This window comes from Numenius arquata, chromosome Z (assembly GCF_964106895.1).
Source record: "Numenius arquata chromosome Z, bNumArq3.hap1.1, whole genome shotgun sequence".
In the NCBI taxonomy this organism is placed as follows: domain Eukaryota; kingdom Metazoa; phylum Chordata; class Aves; order Charadriiformes; family Scolopacidae; genus Numenius; species Numenius arquata.
In genome coordinates, this window is record NC_133616.1 from 80,983,436 (window position 1) to 81,005,101 (window position 21,666).

The following is a 21,666-nucleotide window of genomic DNA, read 5'->3' on the forward strand; positions in this document are numbered from 1 at the left end:
TTTGGGGGAAGAAGAGGGGCTGAATTTTGTTTGTGTTTTTTTCTGAGGCATCAATAAGAGTCAAAAGTTATTTCATTAATTTATTTTTATCATGAGTGGTCTCAGCTGAAAAAAACCTGCTGTTAGCAAACTTTGTTACAAAAAAAGACCTTGTTAACACTGAGAATCACACAGAAACCAGAGTGACTACCTTTTTATCCAAGACAACAAACTACACTGGAGATACTACCTTCTTTCCGTCTTTCACACAACCTAGAGAAAGTGGGGGGAAGCAGAGAAATAGTCTTCTGCTTTGTCATTTACCATCTCCCAGATCAGAACTTTTCACGCTGGAAGTACCACAAGAGGTTCTGTAATGATGAAAATTACCTATGTTGGAAAGCTAATTTTTCAAAATCTTTCCTGCACAGATAAGAGAAATAGTACCTAATACAGCAGACAAAATTATTGTTCTGTTTAAAATACTAACACAAATCAAACACTTAAAGCACTATTTGCTCTTAATTGCAAGTGATTCCTACTTACAACTAATAGGATATAAGAGTTTGGGGATTTTTTTAGTTAATAAACCCTACCACCTTGCATTTACAGTCTCAAAACCAAGATATCTGAAAATTCTCATAGATGTAGAGCTAAAGAAAGTAGTTAGTATCTGCCTTGGCTTATATGCTTGAAACTGAGATCCCACAACTGACTACTCTGTAGCTTTGACACATCCAAGTTAGTCTAAAACAGCCCCAACAGTAGAGATATGCCCCAGTTAATTTGAATGAAGGTCATTAATGAATGCACTACAAAACATCCGTTTTCTCCTGTCTTCCTGAAGTGACCTGAAAATAGACTGTAGCTGAGCAACGTAACAGCAACGTTTTGGTAGAGAATGTTTTATTAGTTAAAAATGCAAAGGCCTATGCAGATATTTAGGCTGCCAACACATTGACTTCAATAAATATGAATACTCAAATTCTGTTCAAGCTCTGAAAATAGCATTGATTGAAAAAGTTTGTATTTCTTTAAAAAATTAGATAAATAGTTTTTCAACAGTCAATGATAGCTGCTAATTCTGTAAACAAATCATTATCTTATGTCTACTTATTCTAACCACTCTCTTAAATTTTGAAGTGCCCATGTTTCATTTTAATGGACTTTGAACGTACACATACAAGCATCTTGAAACCAACTGGTCACTTCAAGAGTTTCTAGCTTGTCTGGTAATGTGTTTATCCTCTCTCTTATTTGGCAAAGGGCTATCTGTACCTAGACATTTCAGACTATCTCGCTTAGAAAAGCCTCCCAATCCTTCACAAGAAAGACACTTAAGCCAAATAACTTAAAAACTAGTTTTGGGAACCAAAGACTAGTTGACGTATATTGACAAGAAAGCAGGAGCAGGTGGTAACTTTTCCTAGGAAAGCTGGACTAGTTAAGAGTGTGTCTGCACACTTACGTGTCTACAAAACCCTCCACCACCCCACCCACACAGGTCTGTCAAAGAAAACACTGTTGGCAAAAAGACACGAGTTAACATAAAAGACAGTTTGTCAGCTAAGCTAAGAAGAGAACTGTTTTTCTTATTGCCATTAAAATTCAGATTCTTGTTGCAGTGACGCTTCTGACTTGTTTTTATTTCTGGAACACAGCATTATTTCTGGCTCTTTACATAATTCTTGTATTCAGGAGGTTATTCACAATGACTGAAATTACAATGCGCTAAAATAGTTACCAGATAAATAGAAGAACAGTGAAAGGCAACAATGAGATTCTCAAGGCTACTAACATGAAAGGCAATAATAAGACTCCCATTGACTTCAGTGGGAGCAGAATTCCACAAGCACAAGTGCAGAAATCCTGCTTTATGTATTTATCAATCTGCAGGTGCACAAAGAAAACAGGAGAAAAGTATTATGAAAAATATTTGAACAGCAAACCTGTCCCTATCTTTGGCACAAGCCATGCCTTAGAACAAGGATACAGAAAGGCAAAACTTCACAAGAATTAAGAACATAGGCATAATATTGAGAAATTCTTTAAAAAGAGCTATTAAATATATACATTTTGAAATAAAAATTTAAATAAAAATTTTAAGTAGGACATAAAAAGTAGACAATGTCATTTGAATGCTAAAAAAAAACCACGATGGCAGTAACACACCTTAAAAATAAATGGTATGCAATTTCATATTCATTAATTTAATATTCTTTTTAGAGCACAAAAAACGTGATCAATATCCTGGAGATGTGGTCAACAACAAAACTTCATATAAAAATGAAGAGTATAATTCCTGTTCGTATTATTCACCTGACAATTACTGTTTTCCATTACACCTACCCAGTGATACCTAACATGCATCTAAACAACATTTAGAGCTATTTTTCATTAGCACCTCTTTGGGTGGTGAAATGGGGAAAATTAAAAAGAAGAGTTCGCAATTCTGAGGTGCAGAGAGAAAAAAAGGCCATGGAAAATTATATGAGACTGGTTAAGACTCCTACGGAGCACATTATTATTCAAGGAAACTTCTTCAGAAATCTTTGGTATTCTCAAAATTTTAACAATTGCAAAAGACAGCAAACTACCTTCTAGTCATACAAAGTGGTTTTCTTCCCAAAACGAAAAAACAGTGTCAATGATTCTTTTAATATTTAAGATACTGATTTATATTCAAAACAGCTGCTCATTTTCATTGTTATTATGGATACAGTCACACAGGGAATGCTCCCCTTGCAACTCATTATGTCTGTTTGATCTATTGTTATGAGGAAGTAGTGTATTGAAATTTATACTAATCCTGTCCTATGAAGTATTAAAAAACCAGAATTTTTAATAAATACCTAAGCACTTTTCAGATGCAAGGCTAATCAGCAGGTGGATTATCAAGAACACTGAGGCAGTGCAGAGAAAAAAAACCTTCCTTTTTTCAGTGTCCTGCATTCAGTTTAGCTTTTTAAGTATGTAGTTTTTGACTTTAATAATATAAGAGCTGGACAAAACTAAGTTTATGACTGATACACTTAATAGCAACAAATCTGTTCTTCTACAACAACACTGTCTTTACACCTTAAGCCTGTAAGTCAGGTGTTACAATGCTATGGTAATAAATTTAAGAACAGCAGATTAATTATTTTTCAAGAGAACAATCTAAATTAGTATGTTTTACTGTTACTACTCTAATGCATAATTGCATTACCATATTCACACACAGTATAACAACTGTTTCTTATCTTACCTGCCACTACAGAGAAGCCAACGAGCAAGAGAATAGTGAGGTATGATCTTCTGTATGACACTAGCCATTACCATGGTAACCACCAACTGCACACCTATCACACCCTGTAAAGGAATAAGTTAATAACAAGTCAATATACATTTTAGAAAAGTGCTGAAATACCTTAAAAAAAAAAAAAACTAAAAGTTAAAAACATCTTGTATGGAAGAGATAACATCTTTTGGTTCTTTTTAAACTAGAGGGGAAAAAAACCATACTATATCAGTTTTCAAGACATCCCCTGAAACTTGCTATTATCAGTTACATACTTTATTGAAGTAAAAAAGCATTGTCACATCAGAGGCCAGGAATGTACGTTCTTGTTTCACACCCTGTAAGGCCACAGGTGGACACATTATTCTTTAAAATTGCATCTCTGATTACCATCTTCAGGTTTGTGGTCTCTTCAATTCTTACATGATTCAACAGCTGACACCCCACAAACCCATTGGTATTAAAAACTGTTTACAACATGAGCATTATGAAGTTTCAGCCTTTGATCGCTGCAGGGCATTTGCTCCTCGCTGAACTCCAGGCACAGGTGGAGAAGGAAGAAGAACATCTCACTAGCAGCACAGCAGGCAGTACTGCCATCGTTCAAACACATCCTCTTCCACCAGGAATACCCGTTCTACTGGGGGAAATTTAACCACATGTTATTTCAACCAGAAGTTTCTCAATGTACAGATAATCCAGAAAAGGAAAGAGCAATTATCACAGAATGATGAAACGGCTGAGATTGGAAGGGACCTCTGGAGATCAGATAGTCCAACCTCCCCTATTAAGAACACAGTTAACTAGAGCATGTTGCTCAGAGCCATGTATTCAGTTGGGTTTGAATGTCTTCCAAGGACGGAGACTCCACAACCTCTCTGGGCAACCTGTGCCTGTGTTTGACCATCCTCACCTTAAATAGTTTTTTCTTCTTTATGTTTAAATGAAATATTCTGTATTGTGCCCACTGCCTCTTGTTCTTTCACCACGCACCACTGAGAAGAGTCTTGTTCCACTGTCTTTATGCCTCCCCACCTGGTATTTATACGCATGGATGTTTCCTGAACCTTTTCTAGGTTCGACAGTTCCAATTCTCTCAACTTTTCCTCATATGACAGATGGCCCAGTCTCTTCATCACCTTTGTGGCCCTGCACTGGACTCTCTCCAGTAACCCTATGTCTCAGATAGAACCCAAAACCAGATGCAGCCCTCCAGTGTCTCACCAATGCTGAGCAGAGGTGAGCACTTTTGACAACTTGTTGGTGATTCTCAGCCCCAGGTGCTGTTGGCTGCCTTTCCCATAAGGGCTCACTGCTGGCTTATGCTCGACTTAATGATCTCCAGGACCGCCAGGTCCTTTTCTGCCAAACTATCCAGGTGGACAGCCCCCAGCATATACTGGTGCCTAAGCTCAGTCCTCCTCAAGAATATCGGCATTTCCCTTTGCTGAGCTGCATGAGATTCTCGTTGACCCGTTTCTCTAGCCTGCAGAGTTCCTTCTGAACAGCAACACAACTACCTGACGTAGCAGTCACTCCAAGTTTTGTACCATCTGCAAACTTGCCAAGGGCACATTCTCTTCCATCTTCCAGGTCATAGAGGAAGATGCTAAATAACATTAGCACAGTATCAACTCCTGAGGCACATCACTAGTGACCAGCCTCCAGCTGGACTTTGTGCCATAAGCTCAGGACATCAGCCAGTTTTTAGTCCACCTCGCTGCTCATTTATCTAGTCGTACTTCATCAGTTCATCCCCTGTAACGCTGGACTCATTATCTGTGTGCAGGCTTCCTTGTTTTTGTTTATATACTCATGCGGGTCTCCTTCCACCCTGTTCAGTTGTTTTCAAGGACTCCTCTCCACATCACCATGCATTCTTTGCTTATCAACCCAGTCCACCATTTTTTCCTCTCGATTTGTGAGTCATCACCTCCTTCCTCTCTCAGTCCCAGTCTAGAGCTCTCCACACCAGTTTGGCCAGCCTGCTGGCAGAGATGCTTTTCCCCCTCCTCGGTCAGATGGATGCTGTCCCTTCCTAGCAGTCCTCGAACTTCAGGCAGGGTCCTGTGGTCATACAAGCCAAGCCCCTGCTGTCAACACCCTCTATGCAAACAGCTGTTAACCTACAGGACCCCACCACCCGTCATCAACCTTCCCCCTCTTCATCAGCAATATCTTCTTTGGTCTTAAGTACTGTACTAAGGAAAATTCTTCTCTCTTCTCCCTTCAGTGCCTTTTTTTTTTTTTTTAAATACATCAGAAATTGTGTTAATACTGTTCTTAGGAAAAATTACAGGCAGGTGAAATGTTATAGGTGATGGCCAGTATCAACATTAATAAAACGTGACTGAGGGAGATTAAGATAGCATAAATTACCTTTCAGCATTTGTAAACAATTTCAATATGTTACCACACATCTCATGAAGTGTCAAGTATGATTTAGAAGTACTTATTACTTTTTATAACTTGAAATTACACCTCTGGGGTTCCTTTTTCAGATATTATTAAGTTTCTTTAGTACTCACGCCTCTCTTTGCTAATCCCCCCCTCCTCTCCTTGAAATTTCTACTGCTCCTTTACATTGGTACCATCAATTTCTTGAGGTACATCGAAAAATAAGACCTCACATTTGCTTATGCTCCATGTCACCAAGACCAGATATCGAGATCAGGACTGAAAGCGGTATGTATTATTTTAAACACTCTACCTTTATTAGGAATTCTTCGCATCTTGGAGTTCCATGCCTAAGACCACTCAAACCAGTCCCCTAGCCAAGGGGAAGTGTACTTAAAACAAAATGAAGTGTTATTAAAACAAGCTGCTTGCATAATAGATTCGATATATTTAAATTACTAATCCTCCAGAGGTATATAATCTGTTTACAAAACAAACCACACATTTTAAAATCAAATGTTTATTCTGACCACTTCATGATAAGCCATTTCTACCCAACATGAGAGAGAAACCATCGTCCCTCCATCTATCCTGCCGAACAAGCCATGATCCTTAGAATTCAATGTCTCAGTGTAAAGTTTCATCGATATTTCTCTAGAATAATGTTTTTGTTAGAAGGACTGCCTAATCAGCTGCCAGTGCGTCTCTTCAATTACTCCTAAGGCTTTCAATTTGTAAGGGAAAAAAATGCCTTTTGAACTCAAGACAACATGACGGAAAATGATGCAATTCAAGGCAGTTGTTTTTTTATACAGGGTAGCAGGTCCACTAGCTGAGTTAGAATACTTACAATTCAACACACTATTTAAAAAGGCACCTACAGAAACCCATTTCCTTACTCACACGAAGGCAAGTTATAACTGAACCCATTAGGATCATTTCATCTTCAGCCACTGAACATCTCTCTGCATCGTACCCAGCCCCTTTCAGGAGAAATTCACTGTACTCACTCCCATAAAGGTTACTGCAATATTTCTTACGAAAACATTTCAGATTACAACTGAAAACAACCTTGCAAATTTTAAGCCTTTAAAAAAAAAAATTAAAAATCAACAATTATATCCCTGATCTTAATTTTAAATCTGACTTTGTGGTGGAAATGTCCTTCTGGTATTTTTCTACACTTCAAGCAATTAAAATAATTGATATACCCACTCACTTGATCAGGGCATTTTTCTCTCGATTCCTGAAGGTTAGTAATCAACCACGAACAATATGTTAACAGACTAAAGCTGTCACATGAAATTAAAAAATTCCACTGCATTAATCTTCTTGCAATCAGCCATGAACACATGGCACAGGAATACGGTAGGTGATATCCCCACTCAAAATAACATGCTATGTGCAAAACAACATTTTTCCAACTCTACTCTCTTGCCTGTAGATGGTTACACACTACTTATATGTTTATGAACACACTCTAGAAAAATCTACAGTATCCCCCAAACTGTCTCACAACACCAGAACACATCTTTTCCCCACCCCCTCCCCCACAAAACCACAAAATAGAGGGTTTATTCCAATTCAGGCTGTCTAGATCAAGTCTCCCACATACTTTTACGTGTTCCCATTACCACTAATATCAGTTTAAATTCAAAACCACTCATTTCACGGATATGAATGAAGATGAGGTGTTGGTTCCCACCAATATCTTATATCCTTCACTTGCCATACTCTAAATGAGAGGACATAGTTTAGAATTTAGGCAGAAATCCACAACTTAAAAAAAAAATTCTGCCCCTGTTTAACAGAGTACGATACATGTTTGAGGGAGAAAATGCTCAAGGGCAAAGTGCACAATCACAAGGGGGTTTTGAGGGTCTCTGGTGAACAAAATTTGGAACCCACCAACCCATGTGATCTGTGATAAAGTAATTGAGCATACGATCATTGACAGGCTTAACTCAAAAGTAATAGAAGCATTATTCACCTCAGAGATGAGGAACTGCTGCACAGATTTAATAAAGTGTCTGCAGTTACAGAACAGTTTGTGGAAAATGACATTATCTGAATCCATTTCATAAGACCTTCGTCACTCTCTGATTCCACATACATCCTTGTCCCTGTCATGCTTCAGGTTCACAGCTTGGAATTTGAAATCCAAATTCAAGACACTGGAGAGAGAAGTCAGTATCTCACTGGTCAGAGACATTTCTGTCAATCTGTGTAACACCAAGAAGCACTCAGCCAAAGAAAAGATGACTACATAAGACAATTAAGTCAGTTTATCTGCAAAACAGAGGCTGGCCAGCAACCTGGTGATCAAAGATGAGGCTGAAAGAGTACAAGCTCATCGGGACAACACTGTCTAATAAACTGCAGTCTGGCTGTCTTTGTGACAGAGCGGAAGGTCTTTGGTTAGAGGTGTCTTAAAAGTCTTGACCGCTGTGCTCAGTTCCAGGTCCTTCAGTAAGCATGGCGTTCCTACTTCTGCTTGTGCAACACAGCACATGTTTTACAAGAAAGCTTTTAATAAAACGTAGCAGAGAATGCATAAGTGGTCTACAAGAGAAGCGTTAGCAGCTACATTAAAGGGAAGATTGCCAGATTTCTTAAAATCCTGAAAAAAACATATGACAGGTCCAAAAGTAAACAGTGTAACATTGAACAAAGTATAACCTAGACTTTGCTTTTCACAGTCTACACCTTTTATACTACATACCTGGAGAGGCTGTTGCTGATAATTAGGAGAACAAAAAGTAAGGACAAGCAATTTAGATAAAGTTACAATACTCTTATCTACAAGTTAAGGGTACTTACAATACACCAACAGCTATCGCAAAACATTAACCAAAAAAACAAACAAAATTTTAAAAGTACTTCTGCCTAAAGGATATTTTTCTTTTCATCATGAATTGACTTACAGAACATACAGAACAAAGCTAATCAAGGTTAATAGTTTTATACCAAGACACCACTCCAGTCTCCTCATTTTGACCTTGCCCAAGGTTATTCTCCCACACCTGGAGTAACAGGTCAGCTTTTTCCCCTCTTTTTTTCTCTACCACATACCTAGATATTACAAATAATTCAAATGCCTAGCTTTACATGGGACTTTGAAACTACTTGTACTAACAATAACCATCTCCTCCATTGCAGGACGAGGGCCCTGAGCTGCAGCCAACCGCCATATGCACCAGGATTGCAGGAGCAATACAACTGCATGCCTGAAAAAACAGCTAGTAGAATCCAATTTACCACTTCAGCTTCAGAAATGCTATGCCAGCTACTTGCTTCTCTGAAGTGGCAAGTCTTGTAAAAACAAGATTTTTATACAAGGGCACTGGAGTATTCTGTAGATGTTAATTCAGGGCATATCAATCTCTTTCCATGGTAGCACACAAACATACTAAAAAGGCTGTGAATTTTCAAGTAAAAAAATAGAAGAGCTTTTATACTAGTAGCAACCAGGAAGATCTCTAGGAGAATATAACAAATACTCTTATCTTGTGCAATTCCAGAGTGCAATGGTATTTATGAAGCCTAGAAGGTAAATCGATACAACCCATTTGAAATGCTATTTGATGGATGACATGTTACTGCTCTTGTTATTAGATGAGACTATTCCATATGCAAAATTTTCTTCACATGTATACATCCATGCTCAAGCTGCAGCTTGCAAAAGCAAGACAGTGCTCTCCTGAAACATAAATGCAATTCAGAATTGTTTGCTAAGTAGTGGAAACCATTATATGGCATGATCAAAGAAAAGTGAGCTCACTGTGCCAAGTCTTTAAAATGAACGCTTTCTGTGAAAAAGACTACTTTCACAAAATACTTATAGTCAGAATGGTATCTTGTAGAGTCATCAATCTGTAAAAAATCAGACATTCATAAAGCTAATTTTGAGAAAGAAATCTATGCCAAAAAAGCTCTTCAAGAATCAGATTTATTTTTATTTTCTTTCTTCATGGCCAAGTTTTCCCTGAATTAGTATTGTCCTACACTTACCACTGTTTGCAACACAGCAGGGATGAAAAACAGATGCATAACGTGGCATGAAGAACATACAAATTTGGGACCTACCACCAAACTGCTCACCGTCACGGGTCTTTCCCACCCAAAGGTCACTTCATAGAATTACAGAATTGCCTCTGTTGGAAGGGACCTTTAAGATCATCTAGTCCAACCATCAACCTAACAGTGACAAAACCACCACTAACCCATGTCCCTCAGCACCACATCTGCCCATCTTTTAAATACCACCAGAGATGGTGACTCCAGCACTTCCCTGGGCAGCCCATTCCAATGCTTAATAACCCTTTCAGTGTAAAAATCTTTCCTAATATCCAATCTGAACCTCCCCTGATGCAGCTTGAGGCCATGTTCTGTTGTTCTATCGCCTGTGACTTGGGAGAAGAGACTGACCCCTGCCTCTCTACATCCTCCTTTCAGGGAGTTGTAGAGAGTGAGAAGGTCTCCCCTCAGCCTCCTTTTCTCCAGGCTGAACAACCCCAGCTCCCTCAGCCTCTCCTCATAAGACTTGTTCTCCAGACTCCTCATCAGCTCCATTGCCCTTCTCTGGACCCGCTCCAGCACCTCAATGTCTTGTAGTGAGGGCCTCCAAACTGGACACCATACCGAAGGTGGGGCCTCACCAGTGGCGAGTACAGGGGGACAATCACTTCCTTAGTCCTACTCACCACACTGTTCCAGTGACTTTCCACATATTCAAAGGAGAGCCACGAACTGCTAGATGGAAGTAGACAGCAGCAGCATGACTGCCCTTGAAACAAGGTGTTTTGTTTAAAACCAAAACTACATTTCAGGCAGCCAACAGCATTCTACCTGACAGTCTTGCTTCTTCTTCCACTGAGGATCTCCAAGCACCAAGATCACAGAACTAGTGATCATTGGGGAAATCAAGTTATTGCTGTATGTCTTATGACTGGAACAAGGGCATTATAAAAATCGCAGAATTATCATTGTTACTGAAGAAGCCAATACAGAATGTCTGTTGTGCAGAACAGTAACACATATCCAATGTAATATTAAACTACAAGTAAAACTAGTTCTGAGAACTGATCTACTGCAAAGGAAAAAACATGGTATATTCTGTTATCACTACTCATATATTTTAGCGAGCTAGTTTACCCATACTTCCCCAATTAACCCAACAAAGAACTGCGGAAGCTCTCGCTTTCCAGAACGTTTGCTTTTTAAATGGCAGGCTTTGCCATCACAGGAATCCTTGCAAGTATAAAAACTGAGAAGTCTTTAATGCCTCTGCTGAACAGCCTAAAACACCATGGCCTTACACAGTATTAGGATACTTGTGCAGAGTTTAAAGTTGTGAGCATAACTGGCATTGCAACTACACAGACGAGTCCTGGCAGCCCCAGCTTGGCAGAGTGCTGCCAGTAAATTGTTTTGGTGACTTGATTTATAAGCCTCTTGATGCAAAAGAAACTGATGAACATTTCATTCTCCTGTTGCTTTGGAACTGGAGAATACGGCTTCCAAAGTGGACTATCGTCTTTTCACTTTGCTTACGTCATGGAATCATGCACAAAGATTATTTGTCTGCACTGCCAGCAGCTAGCAAAGGAAATTGGACCTGATTTTTCAACCCCCACCAGGGAACAGAAGGAATCACTCAGTTTATTTAAATAAGGACCTACACTGAGAGGAAAAGCTTTATTTGCTTGCAACTCTTCAAAAGTAGCTCCAAATACAGAGCTAGAAGACAGCACCCATGCGCTCCTGCAAATGACAGAAGTCTCTCAAGACCTCTTGATTAAACAGTCTAACCTCTAAAGAAAAGAAAAAAAGAACGGAGGAAAAGACAGAATGAGAAAAATACCTACACAGTTCCTTTCAGAATTCAAAACATATGTAATTAAAAAATACCTTACTAGAATCAGATGACTAAATATTTCAGGAATAGAAAAGTTAAAAGTCTTCTTTTACTTAATGTATAACTCCAAAGTGTGTTTCCTAAACAAGGCTTCCATCATCTGAACACTATGTTGCCACAGTTAAAATGCCATATTGACATTTATTTCCATATGGAAGACAAATATATGTATTAATGAGACATACAAAATATAGTTTTATACCTGCACTCATATATCCCTACGATGTTCCTGTAAAATAAGTATTTTAAAAGCAGAACCAAATCAACTCAGGTGTTTTTAATAGTTACAATGACCTAAATACAAAATTCAGCATATCTTTATAGCAAAGGAGGTCCATTCATGAAACACTCAAGCTCCACTATTTAAGCTGCATATATCCAACACACTTATATTGTTAGCAGCAATTACACCAGTCAAATTTTGCTCTTCTGTTACTGTCCTATTTATTATGAGAAGCTCATTTACTGTGCATTGTGCCAAGTGCATTAAGTTGTATCTGTGCTAAAAGGAATCCAGCGTCAAGGAAAGTAATCTGAGGCAGGATTTTTCATAAACCAAACATACCTGTATATACTACAAGCTGCAATGTCACCCACAGTGCTGAAAACAAACTAGCAGCAATGAAAACCAAAGCGCTTGGCAAAGGCTTCTTAGATACATTCCAGATTACAGCTAAATAAATGATCAGCTTACAGGGGATGTGAGCAGGCAACTGTATATACTTACAAAAACACATCTTAAACCTGGTACAGACAGGGAAGCATTACGGCTCACTTCACTTCTCAGTGGAAAAGCAGCAAATGGGGAAATAACCACTGGGAAGTAAAAACGTGCCGGTATAAAGGTGCTATGAGGAAGTAAAAGGCACAGCGCTTTCCTAATGAGTAACTAATAAGGGAGATCAACAGAATCAAGGGAAAATCCCCCGTCCACCGTCCCAGCCGTCCCCGAACCTGTTCCTGCCGACAAGGCAGGCCGGGGACGGCAGGGCCTCACCCCGGGACACCGGCGCCCCCGCCCTCAGGCTCAGGAGGAGCGGCCTCACCACAAACCCATTCCTACGTACCCTCCCCGTGTCCCCCCCCCCGGCGCTGCCCCGCTCACCATGGTGCTCCAGCCGGCCCCCCCCGCCGCCCCTCCAGCCGCCCGGCCCGGCCCCGCTCCCAGCACATAAATCCGCCGCCGCCGCCGCTCCCGCCGGCTCCCGCCCGGCGCACGGAGGTCACGCCAGGACCCCTCCTCCTCTTCCCGTCAGCCCGAGGACCCTCATCTTTGAGCTGCCTAATCAAGTGCCTGCGCGGACGGGCTGGCAGCGTGCTCAGATCGCGCCTCGCCGCTCGCTTCCCCCGCGCCTACCGGAAGGATAGGGTGGAGGCGAGGGGGAGCTGCCCACCGGGGAAAACGGCTTGCCGGTTTCTTTCCGCCGTCTCTGTCAGGCGCTGCGCGGGCAGCCGGCGCAGGGCGGGCGAAGCGCATGCGCAGAAGAGGAGGATGAAGCCGGAAGTGCTGTTGGGGCGGCACACGGTCTCTGGGGTCTCTCTCTCCCATCCCCCGTAATGGCGGCGGTTACCGGCGATCCCTGAGGGGAATACGAGGCCCTAGCGAGGCATTCCGACAACCCCTGAGGAGAGTGTGGCTGGCTGTCGCCTGCCGGGCTCTCCGGTGTGGCGTCGAGGCGGGAGCCGGTTGGCCTGAGGGAAGTGTGGCTTGTGTCTGCCTTCCCGCCGCTCTCCCGAGGCAAAACGGTGTCGCCCTGTCACCTCTGGTGCGTTTGCCGCATAGTTCCCGTCATAAAAGGGGGTTGCCTTCACAGCCAGCCCCAAAAGAGCAGCGGCAAATTGTGGTAGCCCTCACTGAAATAACAAAACGGCTTTCCTGTAAATCCTGCTGCTTTGAACGTACCCTCATGCGTGAACTGGGAACTGAAGTGCCACCATTCTGCTTGAAGGGATAAGTAGTATTTTTACAGAAAATATTTGTCCACATCCCTTGGTGTTTTGACAAACTTTCCCTGCCTTTCAGCAAATCCCAAGGGTAGGATCCGCAGCGAGTCTAAATCTCCACACACAAATACTGAGGAAAAGATAATTTAGTAACGCCTTAACAACTGTCATGGAGACTTACCAGCTGTGACAATCTGATATTTTTAATTGTTCCTTTGAAATAGGTGGCAGCTAAAAGAAAAACCCAACAAAACCCACTCAACATCACAACAATAAAACAATAGAGCAAACAGACCTGGAAGGAAATCCTGTCGGATATGAGAGATTATAGTACCGGGGACAAAGACAAAACAGTTTTGACTTGTTCAAACCATTTCGTTTTAGTCGACAAGTCTGAGGCCTCCCAATTTATTAACGCTAATTTGTGGCAAATATAGCAGGGTAGAGAAGAGCACTGTTGGTTTAAGAAAACAATAAATTATGAAAGCAGTCCATGTATACCATTAATTGTGTTCCTGGCACACAGAGAATACTGAAGAAGATTAGTAAGTTCTTAATTTTTTTAAGTAAAGCGACAACTGAAAAGCATTCTTGTTACTGTAGGAATAATAAGATCAGATGCATTTGGAGAGCAACTGATGTGAGACACATTTAACACTTCTGAATGCAAAAGTCTCAAAATTGTGTGTCTTTCAAAGAAAATTAATAACTTGCCTGTGGATCTCTTTAGCATGAGATTTCATCGCTGATAAGAATTGGGAGGCATTTTATGAAAAATAAAGCATTGAAATTTATCAACAAGCCAAGCTGTTTGATTAACTGAAATAGGAATTATGTATTGGTTGGCTTGGACTCTAACAAGTGTGGGTTGAGAGCCCTAGTATTTTAATTCTAGTGTTGCTTAAAGGGTGTTCAACAAAAGCGATCAATATTCACACAAAAAAACAAGGCCAAAGTTGTTGTAATTACGGTGCAAAAATGCATTTTTTTCCAAAAGGATTTATATGGGCTGAGCAGGACCTTTGCAGCAAACAAGCTGAAGAAGATTGTGCCATGGATGATTAAGTGGCACCGGTACAAACACCATCTCACCTGCGCTGGTGCTGCCCTAGAGCCTCTCTTCTCGCACAGGGGGGGAATTTTAAGACGTCCTTGCTGCCCGTGCTGCCTGGATACAAGGCTGGGTTAAGCAGAACATAGATGCCTCATCCTTTGGGAAACAGCCATTTCTAGACTGTCAAATGTGGTCTTGGCATCTCCGTTTTCTTTATTCCACATTGCTAAACTCTCTTTTCCTCCAGGTTACCATTTCCTCTCCCACACTGAGTATTGTTCAACCTCTGCGGGAAAAAAATAAATTTTTTGCTTAACATGCGACATGTTATATGGCAACTAGCATGACAAACTCTACTTGAAGCAGACATAAGCATGCCAATTTTGCCAAATGTTTGCTGGCATCACATCATTAGGGGTTCAGAAGAATTTTCTGCGTGTGGGAAGGAGCAGGACTCACAATGCTGACAAGCTCTGAGAACGATTTCATTGTGGTCTCTACAGGCTTCTTCCTTGAGCTCGGTATTGGAGCTGATCACTGTTCCCACCTTCTCTACGAAGAGCATTTCCACTGCTGTGATTTGAGATGAGCTGTTTCATCAGCGGTTTAAGTGCATGTGACCATAGTGATGCTGTGCCATGGCTCTCATTCTGCTGCCGTGGCCACACAAGTAATGACTTCCAGCAAAGAGAGTGAGGGAGACATCATGGTCTTAATCAGATTTAGCGAGAAAATATCTAAATGGGGTCCTCGGCCTTCGAAGCTCCTCATGATGCAACAGTTAATGAGTTGTACCTTTTATATCCAGCAGAGCTTTACATCGTTGGGTCTTAGGGGGAGCTTAACAGGGTTGTGGTACAACTGTTCCTGCCACAACTGCGTTATGAAGTGACTTAGCACACTGTGACACAGCAGCAGTCTTGCTCCAGACAAAGGCAGAGTCTCAAGGAAATGGAGAGGAGGAAAGGTTCAATCGAGGAGATTCCCTTTCTTCAAGTCAAGAGCTAAGGAGATCTCATCTCATGGTTATCTGTGGGACAGCACTTTGCTGTCAGGAGTTGAGGGCTTTTGGTGACTTCCCTCTGATCCTCATCATTTGAAAGCGATAAAATGTTATAAATGTTTTTGAAGATACATTTTATCTCACAGCTTCGCACACACCAAGAAATCTTTCTCTGGAAAATGAGCCTGGGAGGAGAGGAGTAGAAATGCTTACAAACACAAGAAGTCTGCAATGTAATGTTAAAGCAAGGTGACCAAGCTGCTTAAATAAAATTTAAAAAGAAATTTTATTTTATATCTACAGTCCCTAGATGACAGATCAGTAAGCAGAATGTAAGCTTAGATCAACAAAGGCCAAGGCACCTAACAAAAAAAAAAAAAAAAACAACACCAGAATGCAGTTTACTTAACAATATTTTAGAGCAAGTTACAGGAAAATATACCAGAAAAAATAAGAGCCCCACTTCCTACCATATGCTGGGATTTGAGTTGTACAACATAAGCCAAAACACAAAACGTGTGTTTGGTGTTAGAGTTTACCCACCGGGCAAGGTATGTTACTATTATTTTGTGAACAGGAACCTGAGATAAAGCCTGGGCTCACCTAAAATCACTGGGTTTCTCTATAGGTGAATAGATCTCTGTAAATATGAGAAAAATTGCAATCCTATGTCAGTATGAAGTTTATTTTTTAAGGAAACAATGAGAACACGTCATTGCAATGTGTTCTATTTATTATGAACTTTCCATTTTGAGGGTTTCTTTCAATTTTTGTAAGGTGAAGACTATTAAGAGACTCAAAACTTAATTCGACACATGAGAGTATATTGAAGAAGAATGGTGGCAAAACCATCAAAATCTGCTCCAGAGAGGGCTCATTAGTTTCTTTTTTGAAAGACAACATGTTAGACTGGAGAGTTTCCACTTAGATGAATAATTCTGTATCTTCTGAGTAAAATAAAAATATTTCTCAGCATTTTAAAATAAAAACATAGGCATTTAGCATACAAAATGGGAGGGGGTTTAACTGGTGGTTCTCTTGACCTAGGTGGATGGCTGCTCAGCTTATTTAAACTTGTTCTGTGAATAGTGGGGCTAATGAAGCTTGGTTTCTTGTGGATTTCTATCTCATGATTGACAGATTAGAAATGCAAGTTTCTGTTTTAAGAGTGTGCCTGTTTGGGGCATTTATGATGTCTCTGGCCTACACACAGGCAGTGTAATTGTAATTGAGAATGTTACTTTACAAAGGCGTTTGATACAGTCCAGTGGGTTCCAAACTGAATGAAAAATCACTTACCAGCCTACAGGTTCACCTTATTCGTATATGTTTCACATACAGTCACACGGCAGGACTGTATATGCCTCATTTTCATAGGAAATCAGGTGGCAGAGAAAACACTTGCATTTGTGCTACCAAGTGTGTTCATTTCACCTCTTTTACCATGCTGTAAGACAGAAAGTTATGAGTACAAAGGCAGTGGTGTCATTTTTGTGTGGCTGCGTGTGTAGTAAGTCACCTCACAGGATCTTGGTCTGGCCTGAGTTTTTGAGATACTAATCCCCACCCCCAGCCTCAATCATATCTCAAAATTATGAGGAAATAATTTTAACTATGTATGAAACTGCATCTTTTTATATATTGGTTCCCAGGGCTATGCCACGCACTCACACATTCACACACACACATATATATATATTTATATGTACACAAAACTTGTATTATCTGAAATGTGTGCTCTTCCAAACGGGAACACAACAGACAACAGACAAACTATAGGCTTCAGATTGGCTGCTGCAAAGAAGGTTCTCCTCATTTTATCTACTGTGGATCGCTTCTGAAGTGGTTACTGTTCTCTTCAATTAAGCTAACTTGAAATGTACTTTCTGGTAGTGAGCACGGGTTTCCTTTTTTTCCTACAAAATTACTGATTTCCTGCAAAGTTACTGAGCAGCGACTGCCGCCTTGCTGAGCAGTGCAGTAGAGCTAGAAAGGCCTGTGGTGTGTTGTCACTTCACTTAACCACTCTCTCTGACAGTAGTATTTCCTTTTCAAAAGCACTGGGGGGTTTTTGATGTTTTCTTCTTTGTACTGTACCGTAAGGTTTCACCTGCCGTTGTTGTTGAGACGGACAAACGACATGGACAGCAATCTTCAGAAGTTCAAGCAGTAACAGTTCACCTTTATTAGCACACGTATATTCTTATATATTCTTTCTTAACACATGTGTTCTTTTACTATTGGTTACATATTGTTATAACAATATATCATTGGTTGTCTCTTGCAAAACATCAAAACTACTCCTTATCTTGTCAGTCCCCAGCTGGTACCTAAAAGTCGTTTTACTTCTCAGGATGTTCTCTACTCCCTTCTTTCTCAAGGATATACTTTAATCTCTGCAAGGTCAACTCCTGACTCCATTCCCACAATCAAGGGTTCCACGGACCCGCCGCAGTCCCCCACAATTCCCCCTTTTTGTATTTGTGCCAAAAATATCGCCCTCATCGTCCGCTGCAGGGCCCTTTGCAGCAAGGAGATGACACATGGCAACATTAGTAGCACAACTACAACAATCAGTAAAATAACTAATCCCGTTCTTACTACTGACAACAACCATCCCGACAGTCCCCATCCACTAAACAATCTGTTCAACCAATCCCATCCATTGTCAACTTGCAGCTTTTGTACTCCTTCCTTTAACAACTGTATGCTTTTATGAATTGATTCAGAGTGATCTGACAAGTTCATGCAACACATTCCATCAATATCCTCACATCCATGTCCTTGAGCTAATAACAAAAAATCTATCGCCGCTCTATTTTGTAACGTAGCATGCCTAACTGAGTCTACATCTAATAGTAAGTTGCTTAATGCTGCAGAGGTTGCATTTGTTTGCTTTGCTAGCCAGCATCCTAACTTATTCAAGGTACTTAACGCTTTGGCAGCAGCTGCTCCTGGTACAAACATGGAGGCTGCCCATATTTCACCCTTATTCCAAAAAGTGACTTGGTCATCACAGTCTTCATTGTAAGCATGAAGGCTCCTCTTAGCTTTTTTATAATAGCGATGTTGGTAAATCATGGACATATTAGGAGTTAACAATGTTAAGCATCCCAAACTGCATGGTCCTCCTTTTATGTGAGAAGGTATGGCTCCCCAGGCTCGATCTCCACTTATCAGGAATATCCCTGGGGGTAGAGCCAAAGGGACATTTGAGGATCGAGAAATATTTGGAGAGATAAAGTTACACCATACACTTGAATTTCTGTAAATTGTCATACTTGAATTTACCACCCATGCCAGGGATTGATTCTTTCCTGTATAATTGAAATACAGACAATAGTCCATTTTTATAGATCCCAAAAGTTTGAGCTCTTGAGGTTCCAAAGGCACTTTAGGCAAATAAGGCACCCATGCATCCCATGTATTAACCAACGACTCATTCTGAAACGTTGCCTGTGCTTCATGTGGTACCGGCCACTTGTCCACTGGAACACCAACGAGGCACGTAGTAAATGGATTTTCTGGTGATGCAGTGGCCAGACATATGGAATCTTGGCCAGTCATGTTGGCTAGAGTGATCCATACGTTGGTCCTTGTCTGCGTTGGCATCCAAAATGCGTTGGCTACGGCACACATCATGAGGAAGATAACACAGGCTTCACATTCCATGCAGGCATCCATTGCAGCCCGTGATCTGTGGAAACACAAGCATAACCTCTTCCCCAGGTTAATAGATCATACGGACCCATCCATTGACCCGTATGTAGATCCCGCACTAACACCTTTGCCCCTGGACCCACCCCCTCCTGAGTTACCAGGGAACTGAAATGGCGAAGGATGGGCGGTGTTGGGGTCAGAGAATCATCAGAAACCTGTAAAAAATTTAAAACATACGTAGCTTTAGCCAATTGTGCATCAGGTGGTTCACCCAGCATTCCCCCTTTTTGTTTTTGGAGGAAGCGCTTGAGTGTACCGTGGGCTCGTTCTACAATGCTTTGTCCTGTGGGAGAATGGGGAATTCCAGTAACATGGGATATCCCCCAAAGCTGCAAAAATAATGCGACTTTCTGAGACACGTAAGCCGGGCCATTGTCTGTCTTAACTTGTTGGGGAACACCTAAAATGGAAAATGCACGTTGCCAATGGCGGATGACATCACGTGCAGATTCCCCAGTATGAGCAGTGGCAACAAGAGCTGATGAAAAAGTATCTATAGAGACATGCACGTATTTCAAACGCCCAAATTCGGGTACGTGCGTAACATCGGTCTGCCAGATCTGCAAGGCACGGAGGCCACGAGGGTTGGTGCCATAGTAAATAGGGACATGATGGCCCTGACAATCAGGGCATGCAGCAACAATGGCACGCGCCTCAGAATTGGAAATATGAAATTGGCATTTCAGAGCCCGATAGCCCTGATGGTAAAAGCGATGTGAAGCTATTGCCTGCTGTTTAATATCGGGAACAGGTCCTAATGCCACTGCGGACACCAAAGCATCTGCTTTTGCATTTCCTTCCACTATAAAACCCGGTAACGTAGTGTGACTTTTAATATGCATGCCATAATATTCATAGTGACGTTTCTGAATTTCTAACCATAATAGCTTCAGAACCCCAAACAGCGTTTCATTAGACACATGCCCTAACACAGCTTTATCCAATCGTTGTACCAGTCCAGCCACATAAGCAGAATCTGTTATGATGTTTACTGGGCCAGGGAAGTTTTGAAACACCATGGCCATCGCCCTAAGTTCAACCACTTGTGGTGAGCCTTCTTCATGTTCGATTTTATGCTGCCATTGTGGTCCGTCTTTCCAAACGATGGCCGCTTTTCCGGTTTTCCCTGATCCATCCGTAAACACCGTGGGTCCCTCTACTGGATCCAATTGACTCAATTGTTTCTGACCAAATCTCACCTGACCTCCTAGTTTGATCAATGGATGTGAGGGCAAATGATAACTTATTTGCCCTGTATAGTTCATCATGGCTGCTTGTAAGGCAGAACTGTTGGCCATGCACCATTCAAAATAATCACTCTGCACTGGGAGTACAATTTTTTCCAGGTCTCTCGCCATTAATTCCATACAGCGTGTCCTGATTTTTATAATTACTTGAGCCACCAGCTCAAAAAGGTCAGGAGCTGTCTTTTTTGTTTTATTTGGCAAGAAAACCCATTCCAAAACATGTAGAGAATCATCCCACTTCTCATGCCATTGTGCAATCATGGCAAAGGCTACCAACTGATCAATCAAAATGATTGCCTGGACAGGCACTGTCAGTTCAATTCTCCATACATGTTTCCTACTAATTGCTCGCTCAATGTCTGCAATTGCTTTTTGTGCACCAACCGTCAAGGTGCGTGGGGCAGAAATATCTGTGTCTCCTTGCAGTAGTTCAAATAACGGTTGCAATTTAGAAGAAGGAATCCCCACGTAGGGTCGAATCCAATTAATCATCCCTGCTAATTTTTGCACGTCATTTAATGTTTTCGCTTCCACTTGCAATTGTATGGGTTGTGGCATCACCATTTGAGTTAAGACTTTCATACCTAAATAGAGCCATGGTTGCTGCCGTTGCACCTTTTCAGGCGCAACAATTAGTCCATATTGGCACAGAGATTCCCGTGTTTTGTTCTCCATCTCAATTAACTCCTGTGGAGTTGCTGCAGCTAACAGAATGTCATCCATATAATGATAGCAATAACCTGATGGGAACAAAGCACGTACTGGACTCAATGCCTTTGCCACGAACCACTGGCAAATTGTGGGTGAGTTTTTCATACCTTGCGGTAACACCTTCCAATGATATCTTTTTGCAGGTTCCATATTGTTTACGGATGGTACAGTAAAGGCAAATTTCTCCATATCTTGATCTGCTAAAGGAATCGTAAAGAAGCAATCTTTCAAGTCCATTACAACAATTTCCCATTGCATCGGAATCATGGTGGGAGAGGGTAATCCAGGTTGTAAAGCTCCCATGGTTGCTATAACCTCATTAATCTTCCTCAGATCATGTAACAATCTCCATTTTCCAGATTTTTTCTTTATAACAAACACAGGGGTATTCCAAGGGCTGTGTGAGACCTCTAT

The 21,666-nt window shown here is 41.1% G+C and overlaps 1 protein-coding gene across 1 annotated transcript in view; it reads right to left on the minus strand.

Annotated features, from left to right (window-relative positions):
* TMEM161B (transmembrane protein 161B) overlaps positions 1–12,747 on the minus strand; it is a 39,903-nt gene extending 27,156 nt beyond the window's left edge. Inside the window, exons 1-2 of the mRNA XM_074166180.1 lie at positions 12,679–12,747; positions 3,227–3,330 (exon numbers count right to left, since the gene is read on the minus strand). Coding sequence (XP_074022281.1) covers positions 3,227–3,330; positions 12,679–12,681 — 107 coding nt within the window. The 5' untranslated portion in view covers positions 12,682–12,747. The remainder of the gene's footprint in view (positions 1–3,226; positions 3,331–12,678) is intronic.
* Positions 12,748–21,666: the final 8,919 nt, after the last annotated feature.